This window comes from Peromyscus californicus, unplaced genomic scaffold (genome assembly GCF_007827085.1).
Source record: "Peromyscus californicus insignis strain IS unplaced genomic scaffold, ASM782708v3 Scaffold_4__1_contigs__length_199733344, whole genome shotgun sequence".
Taxonomy (NCBI): Eukaryota; Metazoa; Chordata; class Mammalia; order Rodentia; family Cricetidae; genus Peromyscus; species Peromyscus californicus.
In genome coordinates, this window is record NW_026294562.1 from 119,144,673 (window position 1) to 119,163,611 (window position 18,939).

The following is an 18,939-nucleotide window of genomic DNA, read 5'->3' on the forward strand; positions in this document are numbered from 1 at the left end:
CAACATCCATCTTGCTTGGTGGCTCTTTTCCAAATCATTTCACACCATCGATTCCAGCCTGTGTATCACTTCTCTAATCACAATAACTTATTTTATTGTTATTGCTTGTGAAGCAACCTTTGGTTCTGTTTGGTTTTTGTTTATTTTTTTGAACTTCATTATGTTTTGTACAATTTTTATTGCATATGCCTATTATTAATGCATATATAAAATGATTAATATATATGCATAAAATTTCAAAATATAGACATCCCTTTTAGAGCTGAGTCCTCTAAAGGCTCTCATTCCCTGCACATTGTGCAGGTATGGGTCTCTGTGTTAGTTCCCATCTACTGCAAGAAGAAGCTTCTCTGATAAGGGTTGAGTGAGACAATGACCTATGGATATAACAATGCATCGTTTTGTTGCTATGTTCCTTTAGCAGAATAATAGTAATAGCTGAATAATAGTTGTAGCCAGGCAGTGGTGGCACACACCCTTAATCCCAGCACTTGGGAGGCAGAGGCAAGTGGATCTCTATGAGTTTGAGGCCAGCCTGGTCTACAAAGTGAGTTCCAGGAAAGCCAGGGCTAAACAGAGAAAGCCTGTCTCGACAAAAATAAAATAAAATAAAATAATAGTAGTAGGTTTCTCCCTAAAGCCCATGACCTACCTAGTCCCAAGTTCTTGTCCACCTTAGAAGTGTCAAGTATAGGCTTCATCTCATAGAGTGGGCCTTAAATCCAAAGAAAAGTGGTTGGTTAGTTACTCTCATAAGGTCTGTTCTGCTATTGCGCCAGTATAACTTGCTGGCACGTCTCTGTTGTAACGCACAGGGTTTGTGGTTGGGTGATATCGATGTTTACTTTTCTTCTTCAGCAGCATGCAAGGCATCTTCCAACACCACGCATGCTAGTTGGGAGGGGTGAAGCTTCCAGCTGGGTACCAGCTCAATCTCTCCATGTTCGATGATAGTCAGTTATGTCTTCAGCAGTAGGGCTTATCATCAGGTTACAGAGAATAACTAATAGCCTTGGCAACAACCTGTGATGCTTGGGGAGTAGGTCTATGGGACCCCTTTGGCACTGAAGGTTTTATGTGGTGACATAACATGTCTAGTTGGCATTATATGGTGATTCCATTTGAATTGATTTCATATATGTATCAGATAGCATACACAAAATGAACTCCTTGGGGTTTTATGGACTTTTTGTTTTTTAACTTGTTTTTTTAAAAGTTTGTTTTGAATTTGGGGAGGGTTGAGAGAGAGAACATGAAGTTAGGTGGGTAGGGAGGTGAGTAAGATCTGGGAAGAGTAGCGGGGGAAATAATATGTTCAAAATACATTGTATAAATTTTTTAAATGCAAAATAAGTCAACAGCAATTCAAAATAGGCTTTATTTTTGTCCTTGCCTCATCTTAACAGCTCCTGTCGTTTTTCTGCCTCTTTCTATTCTCTTCTAACCACCATAAAAATCTCAGACCTCACGTTTCAGCCTTTTTTTCCCCTTCTTTGGGAATACAGAATCTGCTTGCCACTTTCTCTGGGGAGTACCTTGATCAGTTGCTTGTGTGACCTGCTTTAGATGCTTTCCCTGCACCCTGAGTCTTTCTACTTCAAATTCTCATGGTAGCTTGGAGGCACAAATCCTATGCTGGTGCTCTGAAAGCATCCCTCTGCTGGTGAACAGAGCAAACTGCGAGGATGAGCTAACACATTTCACGAGGCTTGTCTTCAAGACCCTATCATCAAATCAATTGTTTCCTTTACCCACACCTCTGTTCGAATTGACAGCATCTGAATGGTTGCTGGGACCAGGGAAGGAGGTTTTAAACTATGTGATGCATTGTAATAATCCAGTGATTGCTGCCTCCATTTCTACCTTCACCCCACTTCACCTTTGGCATCCTTCCTCCATGAGGAGGCAAATAAATGTGGTTTCTCCTCCAGCTCCTGCTCACCCACAGTTCTGCAAGGACAGTTTCTGCTGCTCTCAGGGACAGCACCTGGTCCTCAACTCAACATCTCTCTAATCAAAGAACTCTGAACAGGCCTTTGAGGTTGTCCGAGCTTACTCGTGTGGAAATCTGTATCCCTCTTGGTGCTCAAGGAAATATTTGTCATCACTAAACATTCCTTCTCACTTTGATGCAGTTTTTTATGGTGTTTGGCAAGTGTGTTTCATAACTTAGAGTTGGGGTTGTAGCCATTTCATTGTTCACTGAAGAGTGTCTCTTTTATATGTTCTCTTTGTGGTTTGTTGTTGTTAAACTCCAAAGGAGAGGAATGAAAATTTTAAATGCCATTATTTTCATGTTAGCAGAAAATAAACAACTAAAATTTCCATATAATAAATACAAACAACTTTTTATTAAATACCTCCGAACCAATTTTGTTCATATAACACGGTGGTTAAAAAACTATCAAGCTGGGCAGCGGTGGCACACGCCTTTAATCCCAGCACTCAGGAGGCAGAGCCAGGCAGATCTCCGTGAGTTGGAGGCCAGGCTGGTCTACAGAGCAAGATCCAGGTCAGGCACCAAAACTACACAGAGAAACCCTGTCTCAAAAAACCAAAAAAAGAAAAAGAAAAAAAACACCTATCAATCTTTTTTTCTGAGGCATCTTTAATGATGGGGGTAAGTTTGACCTTCTCTTCATTTTGTATAGCAGGATCATTTGCAAGTCCTTTTTCTGGGTAGAAGACTTAGAGAATGTTCAGTACTGTGGGAGAGGTGACATAATCTGTGTCACACACAGGGCCTCAATCTTGTGTGAAACTTCTGTGATTTCACTGAAGATGTCTGACAGATTCCTAAAGAATACCTTGTGGCAACAAAGTGCCCTAAATTCTTGCATCTGGGAAAATATTTGTCTAAGTCCTTTCTACCCAAAGGTCAGTTGGGCAGGGTATAAAATCTGTCACTCACATTTTTATTCCTTTAGGTTACTCTATTGTTTTCCAGTACAAAGTAGTATTGTTGGAGTATCTGAGGCTAGTATGATCTTCTTTCTCTAATAAGAAGCTTGATCCTCTTGTCCAGGTGCAAAACCACTTCTTTATCTTTCAAATGCAGTCATTTTAGGAAGATGTGTTATGATAATGATCGTTTTCAGTGTTTGTCATTACACCAGGTTTCCCAGGTGTAGGGAGTACTCTCTCAATGGGCAATTTAAGTCTTTTGTTCTATTCTATTCTTAGATGATTCTCTGTCTTGGGACTTTGCATTTATTAGATTATTTTCTCTCTGCTTTTTATATCTATCATTTTCACTTGAATCATTTTTATTTTGTTTGATTTTTGCACACCTCTGTAATTACATTATCTAAGTCTAGTCGGTTCTGAGTCCTTTCTAGTTTAGAATAAATTTTGAAAAACAAAACAAAAGAAACTCTCCCTTAGTTTTTCAATTCTTTCCTGCACCCCATTAACTAACTTTTTACAACACGCTTTTATCATGTTCTATAGATTTTATATTTTCATTTGTTTTTATAGTTTTCTTAGTTTCTTTCAGCTCATTTTGTAGTATTAAGTTATAGTTTCATGAGCTTCAAGGCCAAAGTTTTTATTATGCTGCTGTGCACCTATACTATTACCTTGTTGTGATCTTTGCAGTATGCTGATGTTCCCATATAAATTAATGATTAGCTCTCTGTGCTTTAAGAGAACAGGAGTGTGAGGTATAGAGTATTTCAGAATATTTATCATCTTCATGATGAGAACTCCCTCTTCTGCTTCCTGGTGCTAAAATGTAGTCTACAGTTTAGCCACAGTTTTGAGGTTTGTGTCCCTGGACGCTATCAAGGAAATGAACATTCTTTCTCCCTCATCCCATGTCACCCTCCTTTCTGTGAGTTTCCAGCACATTCTCTGAGGGTCTGTGGGAGGCCTGCGTGGTCATTCTTCACTCACACCCTTCTCGTGTGTTCACTGATTGGCCTCCACTCACTTTATTCAGAATTCTAATCGGAGTGGGGTCACTCCTTTGTCTGGAGATGTGTTGTTGGTTTCTCTGTCCAATGGCTCGTGGCCCTGCTTCTTCTCTTCCTTCTCAGCATCTAGTTTGTGGTTTCTGCTATTGTGTCTGGTTTGATCGTTGCCCCTGTGTCACTTATATGACAATTACCCGTGTCCCTTTCCCTTTGCAATCCTAATTGTTTTATTTTTATTTCATGGTCTTTTTTTAAAATGAGGGATTAGAAGATATTAGACAATAGTGCTGCTGCCATAATTTTGCTTCTTTGAAAACCTATTAATGATTTAAAAGGAACTGTTGACAAAAGACATTTAGATGTCATGGTATCTGTCATCTTGGACTGCAACTACCACTTACAGGTTGATGAGTCCTACATTCACAACTTGGGCACAAATCTCACCTAGGCTACAATTCTTTATCAAGACCGAGACAGACCCTCAAGCTGTATGTGTTTCAAAATGAAATCCATTTTCTTTTCTTCTTACATCACCTTCTGAATATGTTTTTCTTTCTCTAGCTAACTTTATAATCAGCTCCACACTATCCATTAACTTCCTAGGACAGAGCTATAAAACTTCCCTCTTTTTTGCTCATTCACTGTCAAGTTAATGTCAAATGTGTCTGTTGCATTCCCCAAGTCTCTTTCAAAAACTGTACTTAAAACATTTTTATTAATTTGTTGACAATTTCATACAATGTATTGTGATCACATTCACACTTAATCCTCCCATTAACGCCTCCTAGCTCCAAGGACAATTTGTAAGACTGTCATTTAGTATTTCACTTGACTTGTGCTGTTTACATAGACCTTTCCAGTTGTGCTAGTTTTAAGTGTGCACAAGATATACAGGGAATTATCTAAGTGGATCATTTCTTATCAACGAGAAAAACACTGTCTACTATTTTCTACACTGACAGCTTCATTATCTGCCAGTCATCTGAATCCAACCTCTACCTTCTATGGCTTCTCTGTCTCCCATGTCTTCTTGCTCTAACATATGATCAAGGCTGCCAGTTTGTCTTAGCTTCTGAATATTCAAATGTTTCTGCCATACTTTTGAGGATGCTGGGGATACACAAGAATAACCTAAATCTTCTCCCATCTGGTTACATCCTTGGCTTTCCATCTCACCTCCCACCGCTTCCTTTATGAGTCCTGTTCTCAAGTCCCAGGAGACTCATAAACTCAAAGGTGGCACACTATCTGGAATTCCCTTTGATCTCATTACCACAGAGATTGCCCTCATTTCTTCAAACTCAATATTAAAACCACATCCTCTAAAACCTTTCCCAGCACTGAAGAAGGAACAGAGGTTTCCACACTTCCCACAGTTTTGCACGTATGGCACCTATGTTGGGCTCCCCCTACATGAATATGAGTCTTATTTCATCTACCTGCCTTCTTAAAGTGTGAATTCATTTAAAACTGTGTTCTTGGTGTCTCTGATTCCTGGTGCCTCTAGCAATCAATACAGTAGTGTTCAGTAAATGTCCGTTGTTTAAGTGATCAAGCATGTAAGGCTATGAAATAGGACTATTGAATTTAGAATGAGCAATTGTAAGTTAATACTTGTCATATTATAAAGAGTTAATAACATGTGGGGTCAATGACAGCCTATCCATTGGATAACACTGATAGAATGATCTGAATCTAGAATCATCTATTTCCTTGGCTCCACCAAATACCAATTATAAAGGTAAAGATTAAAAATGTGAAAGAAACACCCAACCAAGTTTCTTGGACTTTGTAATAAAGAATCAAGAAGTTGGGGGCAGGGTGAGAGACTCGCATTGTTTAAGAGGGCATACTGCTCTTGCTGAGGACCCAAGTTCCATTCCCAGCACCCATTGCCTGTAACTCCAGCCCAGGGATATCTGACACTTATGGCTCTGTAGACACCTACACACACACACACACACACACACACACACACACACACACACACACACTTAAAAATTTTTTAAATATTTGAAAATGTTTTGAAATAAAGAATCCAAAAATTGAAACATCTGAGGGCAAGTCCATTTTAAGTATAAGCTGAAGATTTCTTCCATAAGATTGTGTGCATGTAAGAGACACAAACACACACGTAGAGAGACAGAACAAGTGAGTGAGCAAGAAGGAGAATGTGAGCAGGACGACATCTTCCATGTACTTACCAGGTTCACAACTGGCTTCTGAGTGGCCATGCCCTGGCTCTGTGCCAGTTTTTCACTAGTGCTGGTCTGAACCTCTTTGGGAAATATTTAGCAGCTGAAACAAAGGAGGAGCAGAGAGGAAGGGGTAAAGAATGGCCCTTACCTTTGACCAGTCTCCAGCAGTCAGCTGTGGAGGGCAGTCTGTTCTGGCACAGGACTTATGAGAAGATGCCTTGGGTCCTTGGCACAATTCATCCGACAAATTCAGAAAGCTGCCATCTGTTAACAGCTGTCGACAGGTGACTCTCCGGTTCTGGGTTCCCCCACCACATGTCCTGGAACACTAAGAAAAGAGACTGTGAAGCAGTGGCCTCACTTTCTGTTAATGCAGAGCAGGGCTCCTGCCATTGCCATAAGCAGAATGGGACATGGTTTGCCAAGCTTCTGTACCTGCTGCCACTCTTCAATATGCCAGCTAGGAGGGCAATCAAACTGATTGCATGCTCGTAAGGCATGAGGCTTTTCATCTCTGCATTCCTCCAGAGGGGCTGGGGATTCCTCAGGATGTAGGCAGTATACATCTCGGGTCTGGATCCCAACGCCGCAGGTAGCTGAGCAGGGTCCCCAAGAGCCCGTGTGCCATCTGTACCAAAAGCCAGGTGAGGAAAAAGGCAAAAGCGACTGGGAAAAGGTGAAGCTTCAAATGAGGCAAAACACGACAAGCACACAAGCTCCTCTCTGGACCGCTAGAAAAGCAGTTCTCAACCTGTGGGTCGCGGCCCCTTCGGGAGTCGCATATCAAATAGCCTACATATCAGATATTTATGGTACAATTCGTAACAGCAGAAAAATTACAGTTATGAAGAACCAACAAAATGGTGTTTTGATGGGGGGGTGTCACCATAACATGGGGAACTGTAACTGCATTAGGAAGGTTGAGAACCACTGCTCTAGATCGGATTACTCTGTACAGGCTCCACACTGTGGCATCTCCCTGAATATATGTGATTGAAACACAACATTTAAAGGGAAGAAATGCCAGGGAAGCAGTTAAAGAGCTCACTTGTTTGGGAAGATCCTGAGTGACAGGGAGCAAAATGCTTCCCCCGTCCTGCCCTGCCACTACCATTCATCAAAAATAAAACCTTGATGCGGTTTTGAGTCCTGAGGCAAAGATGATTTATAGAGGCACCAAAAAAGGTTTTAAATGCTTACAAACACATTTCAGGAAATCTTCAGGGCACCTGGATTCGTTATTTGTAATATCCTTGAGAAAAATTCCATTCTGTTAGGACTGGATTTGCAGCATATATATAATGTGATTCCTTTCTAATAAGATCTTGGAAAAAATCAAGTTTCCTTGTGAAACAGCTGGAAAAATGAAAACTACAGCAGCTGCATTAAATTCATATTTCCAAGTCATTTCAGCAAAGACTCTTGCAGTGTACACCGTCACCCAGAGCTTATATGCCCCATTTCCCGAAGTGCTGGGGAGTGCCATTTTTAAAAGTATTTGCCCATCTGATTAGTGAAATGTTGTATATTATGGTTGTATTTACTTATGGACATTTGATTTTTAGGGAACATGAATTCTTAACTAGTTACCACGGAGCTACAGCAGGAGCGAACCATTTAAAATGCTTAAGATGTATGTTAAAAAATATGCTGGTTCCAGGGTGTTTTGTAAGGCAAAAAAGAAAAATAATGAACTTCATAAAGTGAAATAAAATCATATTTAGCAGTGAGGTACAAACCTATGATGCAGCAGTTAGTCATCAAATGCTAAAGTGGACATAGAGTAATTATATACAGTACAGTGTGTGTGTGTGTGTGTGTGTGTGTGTGTGTGTGTGTGTGTGTGTGTGTGTGTGTGTTTATATTATTAAACCAAAAGCTTCTCATACAACCAGATAAGCACACAACCACTGAGGTCTGAGTAACAGCATTTCTGTTTTTTGCATTTTTCTGCCTTTTATTACATTCATTCATCATATAGGCATTCATTACCAGAGAAGAACAAGTTCACTCAAAAAACATATATTTAAATGTAACTTTCGATTTTCTTATTTCTCTTTTCCTGTAACAAACATGTTTACTTTTCTAGAGGAAAATGAAAAAAAAAAAGCAGTAGTACTCGTGATACGATACAAAGAACAACCATTTTATTAGTGAAAGGAAGTTTGCTAGTGCAGAACTAACATCCCAAGCATAACAGTAGAATAAGAAGCAGGTTGGAATGTCCATGTGTTAAAGGTTCAGTCCCCAGCCTGCCACTGCTCTCAGGTTGTGGAACCTTTAAGGGGTGGGGTCAGTGGGAAGCTTTAGGTCACTGGGGGCATGTCTTTGGAGGGGTGGGACTCCAGTCCCTTGTCTTCTCTGTCTTTTGCCATGAGGTGCCTGGACTTCTTCTACCAAATCCTCCCAGCATGATGCACTGAGCCACTACAGGCACCTACGAGTAGAGTGCCCATCGGTGGGGACACCTTCCAGACTGTCAATCAAATTAAAGGTCTCCCTTTATCAATCAGTTGCCTCTGGTATTTGTTAAAGTGTTGGAAAGTTTACTAACATAATGCACATGTAACATGAACTGCTAGGTATAGGAAACAATTATTTCTATTTAATGATTTATTTGAAAATATCTTTGAAATAGATTTCTAGAAAACAGCAAAATGTTTGTTCAAGGACAAGACTCTATTAGCTTAGTTATCCATGGAATTCCTACAAAGTTTCAAGGAATATGTCAATCCCATTTGATGTTTAGTTCTCCAAAGTAAAAAATAGAATTGAAATATTTTAATGGATATCATGAAGTTTGAAAAAAACTTGGGCACAAAGACTATATAGAAAGAAAAGAATTTGACATTTGAATATATATTCTAAGTCCTGCATAAAAGTGGAAATCACAACTGCATAGAAACATCTTAGTGAAGATATCTGCGTTCCATGAAGATTTACATGTTGAAGCACTGTCTTCCAATAGGATGAGGTTTGAGATGAGGCTTTTCAGAAGTAATTAGAGTGAGACTAGCCATAGGGTGCCTTTCTCCCCACCGTCTGCAGACATAGGGAGAAATCAGGGCTCCAAAGGCCAGGCAGAGAATGCTCTCCATAAGCCAGACCCTACGGGCTTTTGCCTTTCACTGTCTAGCCAACGGGAAAACAAAGTTCTAGTGTTTAAGTCAGCCTCACAATGGTACTTTGTTCTCACAACCTGAGATCACTAATAGAGCAAGTTTTCTGACCAAACTAGAAGCAAACTAGACAAGACCTAAATATTTTGAAAGTATGCAGTAATCTTCTAAATTACCCATGAGCATGTATGAATTCACATAGAGAAAAATGTCTGGAAAATTATATATAAAAATATTAATAGAAGGAATTGTAGTTAGTGTTTTAAAATGCATATTAATAAAAAATAAAAAGTCAAAACTTGTAGGAGACACCTAAAACTGATTAGAAGAAATTCAATAGCCTTAAACACATACTTGAAGAATAAAGATTGACTTTAATAATCTTAGTTTCTACTTCAAGAGGTTAAAAAAAAGCAATTAAAGTGAAAGGAGAGATAGATGATAGATGGATAGATAGATAGATAGATAGATAGATAGATAGATAGATAGATGATAGATAGATAGATAGATAGAGATAGGTAGATAGAGATAGATAGATAATAGATAGATAGAGATAGGTAGATAGATAGATAGATAGATGATAGATAGATAGATAGATAGATAGATAGATAGATAGATAGATAGATAGACAGACACATAGGTAGAAGCACAGAAATAGTAGAAATGAATAAGCTGGAAGATAAGAACATCAGTTTTTTCAAAAGTCTAATCAAATTAAGAAGTCTTTGAGAAACTCTAAAACAAAAGCACAAATCACTGATGTCAGGAATTTAAAAGACAATCTTGAAAAGTAAATTCAATAAAATGAATGTAAGTTTATAGTAAAAACTGTCAATAAATTTGAAAATTACAACCTCCTGCATCAGTATTCCAAATGCTGGGTGAGATCCCAGATACACACCACCATGGCACGATTGTCTGTTTTATGATCGTCAACAGGGCCTTCCTTCTCACAAGAAAAACTTATCCTTTCAGAGACAAAACCAATACATCTCAGTTTATGGGATGGATAGTTAGTTTCCATAATTTGCTTTTTCACTAAAGTAGATGCTGGCTTTGCATGGGTTCTCCACTTTATTTCTTATCTTCATTTTGTACTAGGGCTTATCAACTTGATAGGCAAAACCTATAAAGTCAAGAAGTCTACATTGCTGGACCTGACAACTGCATGCACCCACGCAAGCTCGAGCTTTAACACTGGATTCCTATTCTAGATTCCACGTTAGCTTTTTTTTTTTTCTTTTAATCTCAGGCTTTCCTTTCCTCCTTACAAGCCTAGTCTATATTTCAAGTTGTTCTGCATACTTAAAGGGATTTTGTTTTGTTTTTGTAGCCCAGGCTGGCCTCAAACTCACAATCCTCTCCACTCAGTCTCCTAAGAGCTGCAATTACAAGTGTGAATCCTCATGGCCATCTCAGACCTCCACTGTAAAATTCTGCCTCCGTGATGTCTCAGGTCATGGACAAATGTAAGCAAGGTCTTTGCCACGAGGCCACGGAATCCTCACTCCCATTTGAAACTTCAAGGGCATAGTCTTTAGAGTTTCAGTGGTTTGAGTTCATAGTCTTTGGCACTATTGCTTCTGGGATGGTGGTAAGGGAGAGCATCAGGTCAGCAGGGGTACATGCGTAGTAGAAGTTGCTTGCTCACAGTAGACAGGAAGCGATGAGTGCTACCATTTCTTCCCGTAACTTATCCCTATTTCACTGACTTTTTGTTTCTAGTATTTTTATTGTTTCTTTGTTACACTCACCCATTCTTACTCCATTTCTGCCTATTTCTGTTTCACAATTTCTAGCTCTCTCTATGGGTAATATTAATTAATTTCTATCTCCAAAGGTGCTAATAGCCTCAGTCTTTTTCAGCTTGTGTGTGTGTTTTAATTTCACCTAGAGTAAGTTCATCTTCCAAATGATGAATCTGTTGACTATTTTCATTACTATTAGATGTCTTTCTTCTTGTGCTTTGGAGTTTGCACTTTCAGGTGCAATCTGAAGGAAGTAGAGAGTCTCTGTTTCTCTTTCTCTCTCACCCTCTCTCCTACCCGTCTCCCTCCCCTTCCTTTTTTCCTTTCTCTGTCAAGTAGGAACTGAACTCTCATTTGCTGTAACTGCCTCAGAGCTTCTCATCTGCAAAGAGGCTCTGTGGGCCAGCTTTCTTGTCACATCCGACTCTACTCTCCTTTGCAAGCATGTACAGCTGTTTTCATAGGTGTGCTGCTAGTAGACCGTTTTAATCCCCCCCTTCATACCAGTTCTATCAGTGGTCTGCATTTGGAGCAAACCAATGCTACTTTAACTAGAAGTTTATCAATTAGACTATCATTGCTCATATCTAAGTTTCTGTAGCCTTAGGCATGAGAAAAGTTATAAACTACACACATGCACACACACAATATTTTGTTGGCAATATGACTATATATCTAATTATTTAGGAAGTATCTGTTTCACTTTTAAAACGATTCAGCTTAAACTTGTAAACATTATTGGGAATGACTTCAGCCTAATTATCTTTAAAAAGTATGTAACTAGAAAAATCAGTTATAGCCCCAAGGGGCAGGAGATGGAACTATTTCTTCCTGGAAGGGGCAACAGTTTCTTATCATAGGTGTGTGCATGTGTATGATGTATATGTGTATATATTAACTCAAGAACTGAGTAAACGGTTGGAGTAAAAACACATCCCTCTTGCCTGTTGCTCCTACACTCCCTCCCATGAGGCCCGGACTCCTGATGGAGAAGGCTCTCTTCAGACTAGTGGGACCATTATGTAACCCTGCGTGTTTCTACGAACGTCTGGCTCTCTCCTGGAAAAGGCAAACTCTGCAAAAATAGCAGCCATGCAACAGTTACAGGATAGGCCAGGGGGAGCAGCTCACAAGAGCAAATAAGCACACAACACCCCCCTGGGAGACCCCAGGCCAATACATCAAGTGCATTTGCCTTAGGGTAAATACAGGTCTACTGACTGTCCACCCCAGTCTCAGTGGTAAGCTTCACCCTGGGGTGAGATTTCACTGCTATTGCCCTTGGAGTCGGTAAATATTTATATGGAAAATATTATGCAACCCCCTGTCCCTGTTATTCCTACACCACTGGTTTCTAGAACTTAAAACATTTTTGCAAACTTACCTTTATTTTGGCATGGAACCTTTGCCTCCCCTGGGTTTTCTCCAACATAACTCTCAATCTTTGAAAAGGTTATTAAAGTTGCAACTTTGAAACGAGGGACAATATTTCCTTTTGTATAAAAACAGACTCTTAATTTTGCAGAGTGGCCAAAGCATATTGTCTGCTCCCTTCTTTCCAGCTTGGAAGCTCTGTGGCATGTGTTGCTGAGGACGGGGAGGGTAAGAGCTCTGGCTATGGTGGGGAGGAAGGAAGGGACACTGTGCCTGTGGGATGCTAATCCAGCAAACTTCCCTCAGCAGTCTGCGGAAACACTTTCCAGATTTTGTCAAGTCTTGCTGGGGTTCAGTGGTCAAAGTAGGGGGACACTATAAACTAAACTCAAGCTGTTCTTACCTCCTGATGGTTCTGGCAAAGGCCGTCCTTCTTAGAACTTGTCCAAATCTGTCCTTGTCACCCCACAGATAGTGCCCAGCTTTGAATGGCTTGATTGAATGAGTTTTTCTACTTGACCACAGGGAGAATGTGACACTCATTCAGCACATACTGTACTTTCTGAATTTGAATGTTCCTTTGGGCCAGTGAGTGGCCATCTGGTACTCTTGATGCTGAGTGGGGACTCTGAGCTGCAGCTCCCTGAGTCCCATGATCACAGAAAATGTGATTCAAGGGTTAGAATTAGGATCACAAAGAATTTTTATGTTACTATGAGTTGCATTATGATCCCCCTCCAAATGCTGAAATTACATAATTTCTACATCTGTAACTGAGAATTTATTTGCAAATAGTTTGGGCAGTTGGTTAAGTTAAGGGGTGGTCATTAGAGGGGGCCCTAGAAAACCTGAGTGGTGTATTCTGGAAAGGAGAAATCTGGAGACAGACACATTGAGGAAAAGCGTTACAAAAACCACAGGAAGAATGCTCTTCATAAGCCACAGAATGCTAGAGCCAGGAGCACGGAGCGAGGACTGGAAGCGATTCTCCTTACCGGCCCTCAGAAGGAACCAGTGCTGCTGACTCTGTGGTTTTGGACTTCGTGTCTCCAGATCTGTGAGATGATAAATTTTGGTTCTCCCAGCCACTTAGTCTACCGTGCTTTGTTAAGGTTGCCTCAGGAATCTAACTCGATGCCAAATAAAGAAAGCGGATTTAAGTCCCCAGGTAAAAGAAAGCCAACCAGAGGCTCCATATGAGAGAGTCACACTGTAGTCACCTTGCACATTAGAAAGAGAAATCTCTCAAATCTCACCCCTGATGCTCTTGCTGAGGACCCAAGTTCAGTTCCCAATACCCACACTGGCCCTCTTACAACTACCTGTAACTCCAGCTGTAGGGGATTCGACTCTCTTCTGATCTCTGAGTACATATTTACACACACACACACACACACACACACACACACACACACACACACACACACACACACATAAACATGAATCTTTTTAAACACAGTGAAGAATTTTGTCACTGTGCTGGGACCTCCATCTACCCTTTGATAGTGTAAATCACTCTCATGGGATGTGCCTTCAGGCTGCAGAACATTCTGGTTTACTCAGTTTTATTGGTGCCTGGTCTACTTTCCTACTTTCCGACATCTTCCTTGTCATTGTCCTGGAGAGTACAGAGCCCTGATTAAAAAAAAAAAACTAGCTTCCTGCAAATCTGGAATGACATTTGAGTCTAGAGAGAAGGTACCCCAGTACCATGGGTTGTCTTTTCTTCTTCCGACTCATCTCAGCCAATGAGACCTGCATGCTTCCCCATTCTGCGGTCACCACTCAAACTCTGCACAAATTCTAGGCCATTTCTTTTATAGCCATCTTTCCAGGGAGAGAGGGCGTTGGCTCGTGTAGAGAAAAGGGAGGGCAGGCAGCGAGGGCTGGAAACCGAGAGATCGGCTCCGCCAGGAGCAGCTTCCTTTTTGTGGTTTGGAAAAGGAAGAGTTTGGACTAGATAGTATTTAATGAGAAATCTCCATTCTTGCATTTGACTTTATATCATGCGGTTTATTTACTGTGTGTTCTTGGGCAAGTTACCAACAACCTAAAAACCATAATTCTGTTCTCATATTCAGAAACCAGGGCTATTTTGTATTATATATTCATCACCCCATCTCTAAATGGGTGTGAAGTTATTGACTAAAATAGTAGAGGAATGCATGAGATAGCACAAGCCGGAGTTACAAGCTCATCCCTCTGCTGGATGCATTTAAAGTCCATAGAAGATTCTGTACGTGGTGAGGCCCTTAAGACTCCGCTCCGTGCTGGTGCACAGAGGAGCACAGTGTGGGAAGGACTGAACTCTGAACATTTCTAGAAAACACTATAGAGACAGAGGAATTATCTTTAGGGCCTCAGACACAGAAGCAGACTCAACTGCAGGCGTGAAGAATGACATTTGTCATTCTGCTATGCACACCTTTTACTGTGGTCTCTACACAGTAAAAGGAATGGTGTCTCCATTGGTTCACAGAAAACCCCTGCTTTTCTAAAAATGTTGGATTGAGATTTCAGTATTAGAATGAGAAGAAAACTAAGAAACCTGGATAAGTTGATTGGTTCACTAAGGTTTCTCCACTTAGTACCAAGTATTATTATGAGCGGATTCTCCCAATTGGATTCACACCCCACACTACCCCCAAATAAAGTCATCCTTTGTGCCTGCAGCAAGTATTCCAAGACAATCCCCTTCCCCAGAAGATACCAAAATCCATGATTTCCAAGTACTTGGAAATGGTTACTTTTGTGTATACCTACACACCCTCTGACGTACTCTAGGTTACAATGTGAATACTGTGTAAAGAGTTGCTATATTATACTACTTGGAGAATAGTGATGAAAAATAATAAGCCTGGTGTTTTTGTTTGCTTTTGGTTGCTATGGTAAACACTGTGGCCAATAAGCAACTTGGGGAGGCAAGGATTTATTTCATCTTAACACTTCTGTAGTTCCCTCATAAACGCTTCCCTCATAAAGGGAAGCCACGACAGGAACTCAAGACAGGAATCTGGAATCATAAACTGAAGTAAAGACTATGGAGAAATACTGCTTACTCCCTGGCTTACTTCCAAGCTCATGATCAGCTACCAATTTCATATAAAGCCCAGGCTCACCTGCCTAGTGCTGCCCACAGTACGCCGGACCTTCCTACATCTATCAGCAACTGAGAAAAGGCTCCACAGATGTGCTTCCAGCTAACCTGATGGAGGCAACCCCTCCACTGATTTTCCCCTTCCCCAAGTGGGTCTAGCTGACGACCAAGATTAGTTCTACAGTTGGATATGTTTGAGACAGAAAAAAAACAAAGCAAAACAATTTTTCACAGTGTTAGAGATCAACCATAAGGCCTTACATATATTACGCCTTTACATAGCTCTCTATACTGAGTTATACTCCTGGACCATTAAAATAATACTTTTGTTCACGACTGGTTTGAATGTGCAATTGTTGAACATGAAGAGCTGACTGTGCTTGATTCTCAGAGGGAAGCTCTAGATGTAGCTAACAAAGTGGGTGACCTGCTTGGCAGTGAGAACACACTTTCTCTCCCATTTATATTGCCTATTCTGTAATGCCTTTTCTAGTGTGGATTACCCTGAAATGCAGTCACCAAGATGTGAATGTGAGGCAAGGGGAAGAGACTTCCCTGTGCTGTTTCTGGGCCTCGACTTTTACTGCATTATCCCACCTGAGTCCAGAAAAATTGCTCTGAGAGCAGCTAAGACATTCCTAGTATTTCTGACAGATACCAACAAAGTCAGAAATGCAGACATGGACAAAAACCACTGTGTCATCTCACTGCGGGTAAGGTTTTACCAAGCATCAGGCACATCTGAGCTGGCCTCCTCCTGAGACACTCCAGGTTAGAGGACAAGGCTCATGAAGGAAGGATGCCCATCTCCAGTCTGCAAAGGACCTGGTGACCAGAGTGGACCAACTGCCTTGATCCTCATTCTTATGCCCTCAAGGCACGAGGGTCAACATCACAACCGATACATTTCACAGAAGCAACAATAGAATTCGAGCATAACTTGTTTCCTGAATGTTCATATGTTTATACTTATGTTTTGCTCGGAATGGCAGACAGGGACACACTAACCTTCATCCATCACCTAGAGTTTTAGACATAGCAAAATCCGCCTTTAACAAGTGAAGGTGACTTACCAGGTGGACAGCATAATCACTAAGACTCCAGCAGAGGTGGGGGGTGTGATGGAACAGGCTCTCATTTTTTTTTTTGGCATCTAATTTTTATTAAAACAGAAGAGTGGTGGACATAATAAAGGTAGACAAAGGAAAAGAACAGCCAGGGCCAGACTGGGAAAGGTCTGTGTGACATACCAAAGATGCTGAGTTATCGTCATCTGTAACCAGCAACCCCCAGGGAGAGAGGATCCAGACAAGGGAGCCAATTAACTTTTAAGGCCAGTCTTTCAAATCAAAGAGACCATAACCAATCAACCTCAGCTGTTCTGGGGGTCATGGCATTTCAAACTCCAAAATCTGAGACCCAGGGCAAGATAGCACGGGAAGATAATAGCCTATCTGTGTGAGTTTTAGGTGACAAGCAGATCACTGAGTGGTCCACAGATACAGACAGCAGGCCTGCTGTGGGCCCATGTGACCTCTCCCTCAGATGCTGTGTCACCAGAGGGAGAAGTTCCTTTGGGGAGACTAGGAAGAAAAAGGGAACACACTGGCTGGTTTTTATAACAGCAGGCCAGCTTGTGTCCAGGGATGCTTGTTGCCAGTGAAAGTAAGGTTTAAGAGGAATTCTTCCTAGATTAGTTGCCCTTGAATGTACCCCCAAAGAAGCTGGGGCCACAGCATAACGAGCAGACAAGAGCTCTGAGTGGGATCAGTTGATCTACTTTGATGAGTTCATGAGTCTCTACACACAGTGAGTTTCTCTTTGAAAGAGGGTGTTAAGGTTCTGACAATATTTCTATCCTTCACATACCTAGGCGGGCAGGGCTCCGTGTTACAGGCCTGACTCATTGCTGGAGGACGGTGCACCACATCACACAGGCTGTCATTGACGGTCTGCTGAGTCTGGATATGTAAGCACACGGCGATGGCTTCTTGATGGCCTGGAAGGTGGAAAGAGAAACAACGTGGACACAGAACAACTCACCATACAAAGAAGAAGACAGTATTTGGGGACCTCAGGTCACTAGGACATTGTCCTTTCGACTGCATCAGAAGCCATCTGTGAGCAAACCCCAAGACTCCAGCCCTTAATACGTCTTCATTCACCTTTAGACTCAGCCTCTCTCCTCTATCTTATCCAAGATCTACTTATCTGGAAACATGTCAGAGGAGCCTACACTCAGAATCAGCTGCTTCCTAAGGAGAGCTAGGTGTCCCCCCCCCCAAATACTCCCCACCCCCCACCCCCACAGGCAAGGTGTATCTTCCCATCGTGTACAACAGTTTTCCTAAGGGAAAACTTTACATGTTCTGCTACAGAATATCACTTTTTTTCCTAGATCACCATACATTAGTGAATCTCGTTGTACTCTGAATCACACAGTTTGAAAGCAATTAGTGATGCTTTTGTTGGCAGAAATGCCTCCCATTGCACAAGCTTGTGATGGGCTTTTACCTAAGTCTGCAATAACTCAGGAGGCCAAACAAATGGCATTCATGTCTCCATTTTAGTCATGCGACAGTAAGGAATTTGAAATTTAGAGAGCTATTATGACTGAAGTAGTGGTAAAAATAAAAGCTGAAGTGCTGTGGATGTCTTTCTGTACACTGTGAATATGTGTTGCTCTGATTGGTTGATAAATAAAGCCGTTTGGCCTATGGCAAGGCAGCTTAGAGGCAGGCAGGAAATCCAAACAAATAGGAAGAGAAAGGAGAGGTGCTGCTAGCCACCACCAGGAGAAGCAAGATGTAAAGGTATTGGTAAGCCACAAGCCACGTGGCAAGGTATAGATTTATAGAAATGGGTTAATTTAAGATAAAAGAGCTAGGTAGCAAGAGGCCTGCCATAGACCATACAGTTTGCAAGTAATATAAGCCTCTGTGTGTTTAGTTGGGTTCGAGTGGCTGCAGGACCGGGTGGGACACAGGACAACTTTAGCTACACGGAAGAGTTAGCCTGGGGGATGGTTCAGCCATTAACGTGCTTGTTGCACAAAGGGGAGACCCGGAATTTAGATCCCCAAACCCAGGTAAATGCTCAGTGGGGGTGGCCATTCCTCTGAATTCCAGCCTCAGAAAGCAGAGCTGGGACCCCACAACAAGCTGCCTGGGGAGACTAGCCAAATCCAAATCCATATCCATGAGCTCTGGGTTTGATTGAGAGACTCTGCTTCAGGTAATAAGGTGGATGATTGATTAAGATGATTCCTGAAATCACTTAGGGCCTCTAAGGGTACATCCACACATGGGTGCCCAGACATGTGCAAATGTACATATACGAATGCACAATACACACACACACACACACACACACACACACACACACACACACACACCTGAGAATGGAAAGGTAAAAATAGATAATTAGGTGGAAAAAGCCCCCGGAAGAGTGATACCCTGCCTCTGGATTCAGTGGTCTCTGTTTTGTACA

General features: G+C 41.4%; 1 protein-coding gene across 3 annotated transcripts in view; it reads right to left on the bottom strand.

Annotated features, from left to right (window-relative positions):
- Positions 1-18,939, bottom strand: part of Adamtsl3 (ADAMTS like 3) — a 296,131-nt gene that overhangs the window by 58,688 nt on the left and 218,504 nt on the right. For all 3 annotated transcript variants that reach the window (XR_008212849.1, XM_052712357.1, XM_052712358.1), the window contains exons 17-19: positions 17,320-17,449; positions 6,548-6,740; positions 6,261-6,440 (exon numbers count right to left, since the gene is read on the bottom strand). Coding sequence is in view for 2 of the 3 variants with exons in the window: in XM_052712357.1 (XP_052568317.1) it covers positions 6,261-6,440; positions 6,548-6,740; positions 17,320-17,449 (503 nt within the window). In the remaining variant the exon portion in view is untranslated. The remainder of the gene's footprint in view (positions 1-6,260; positions 6,441-6,547; positions 6,741-17,319; positions 17,450-18,939) is intronic.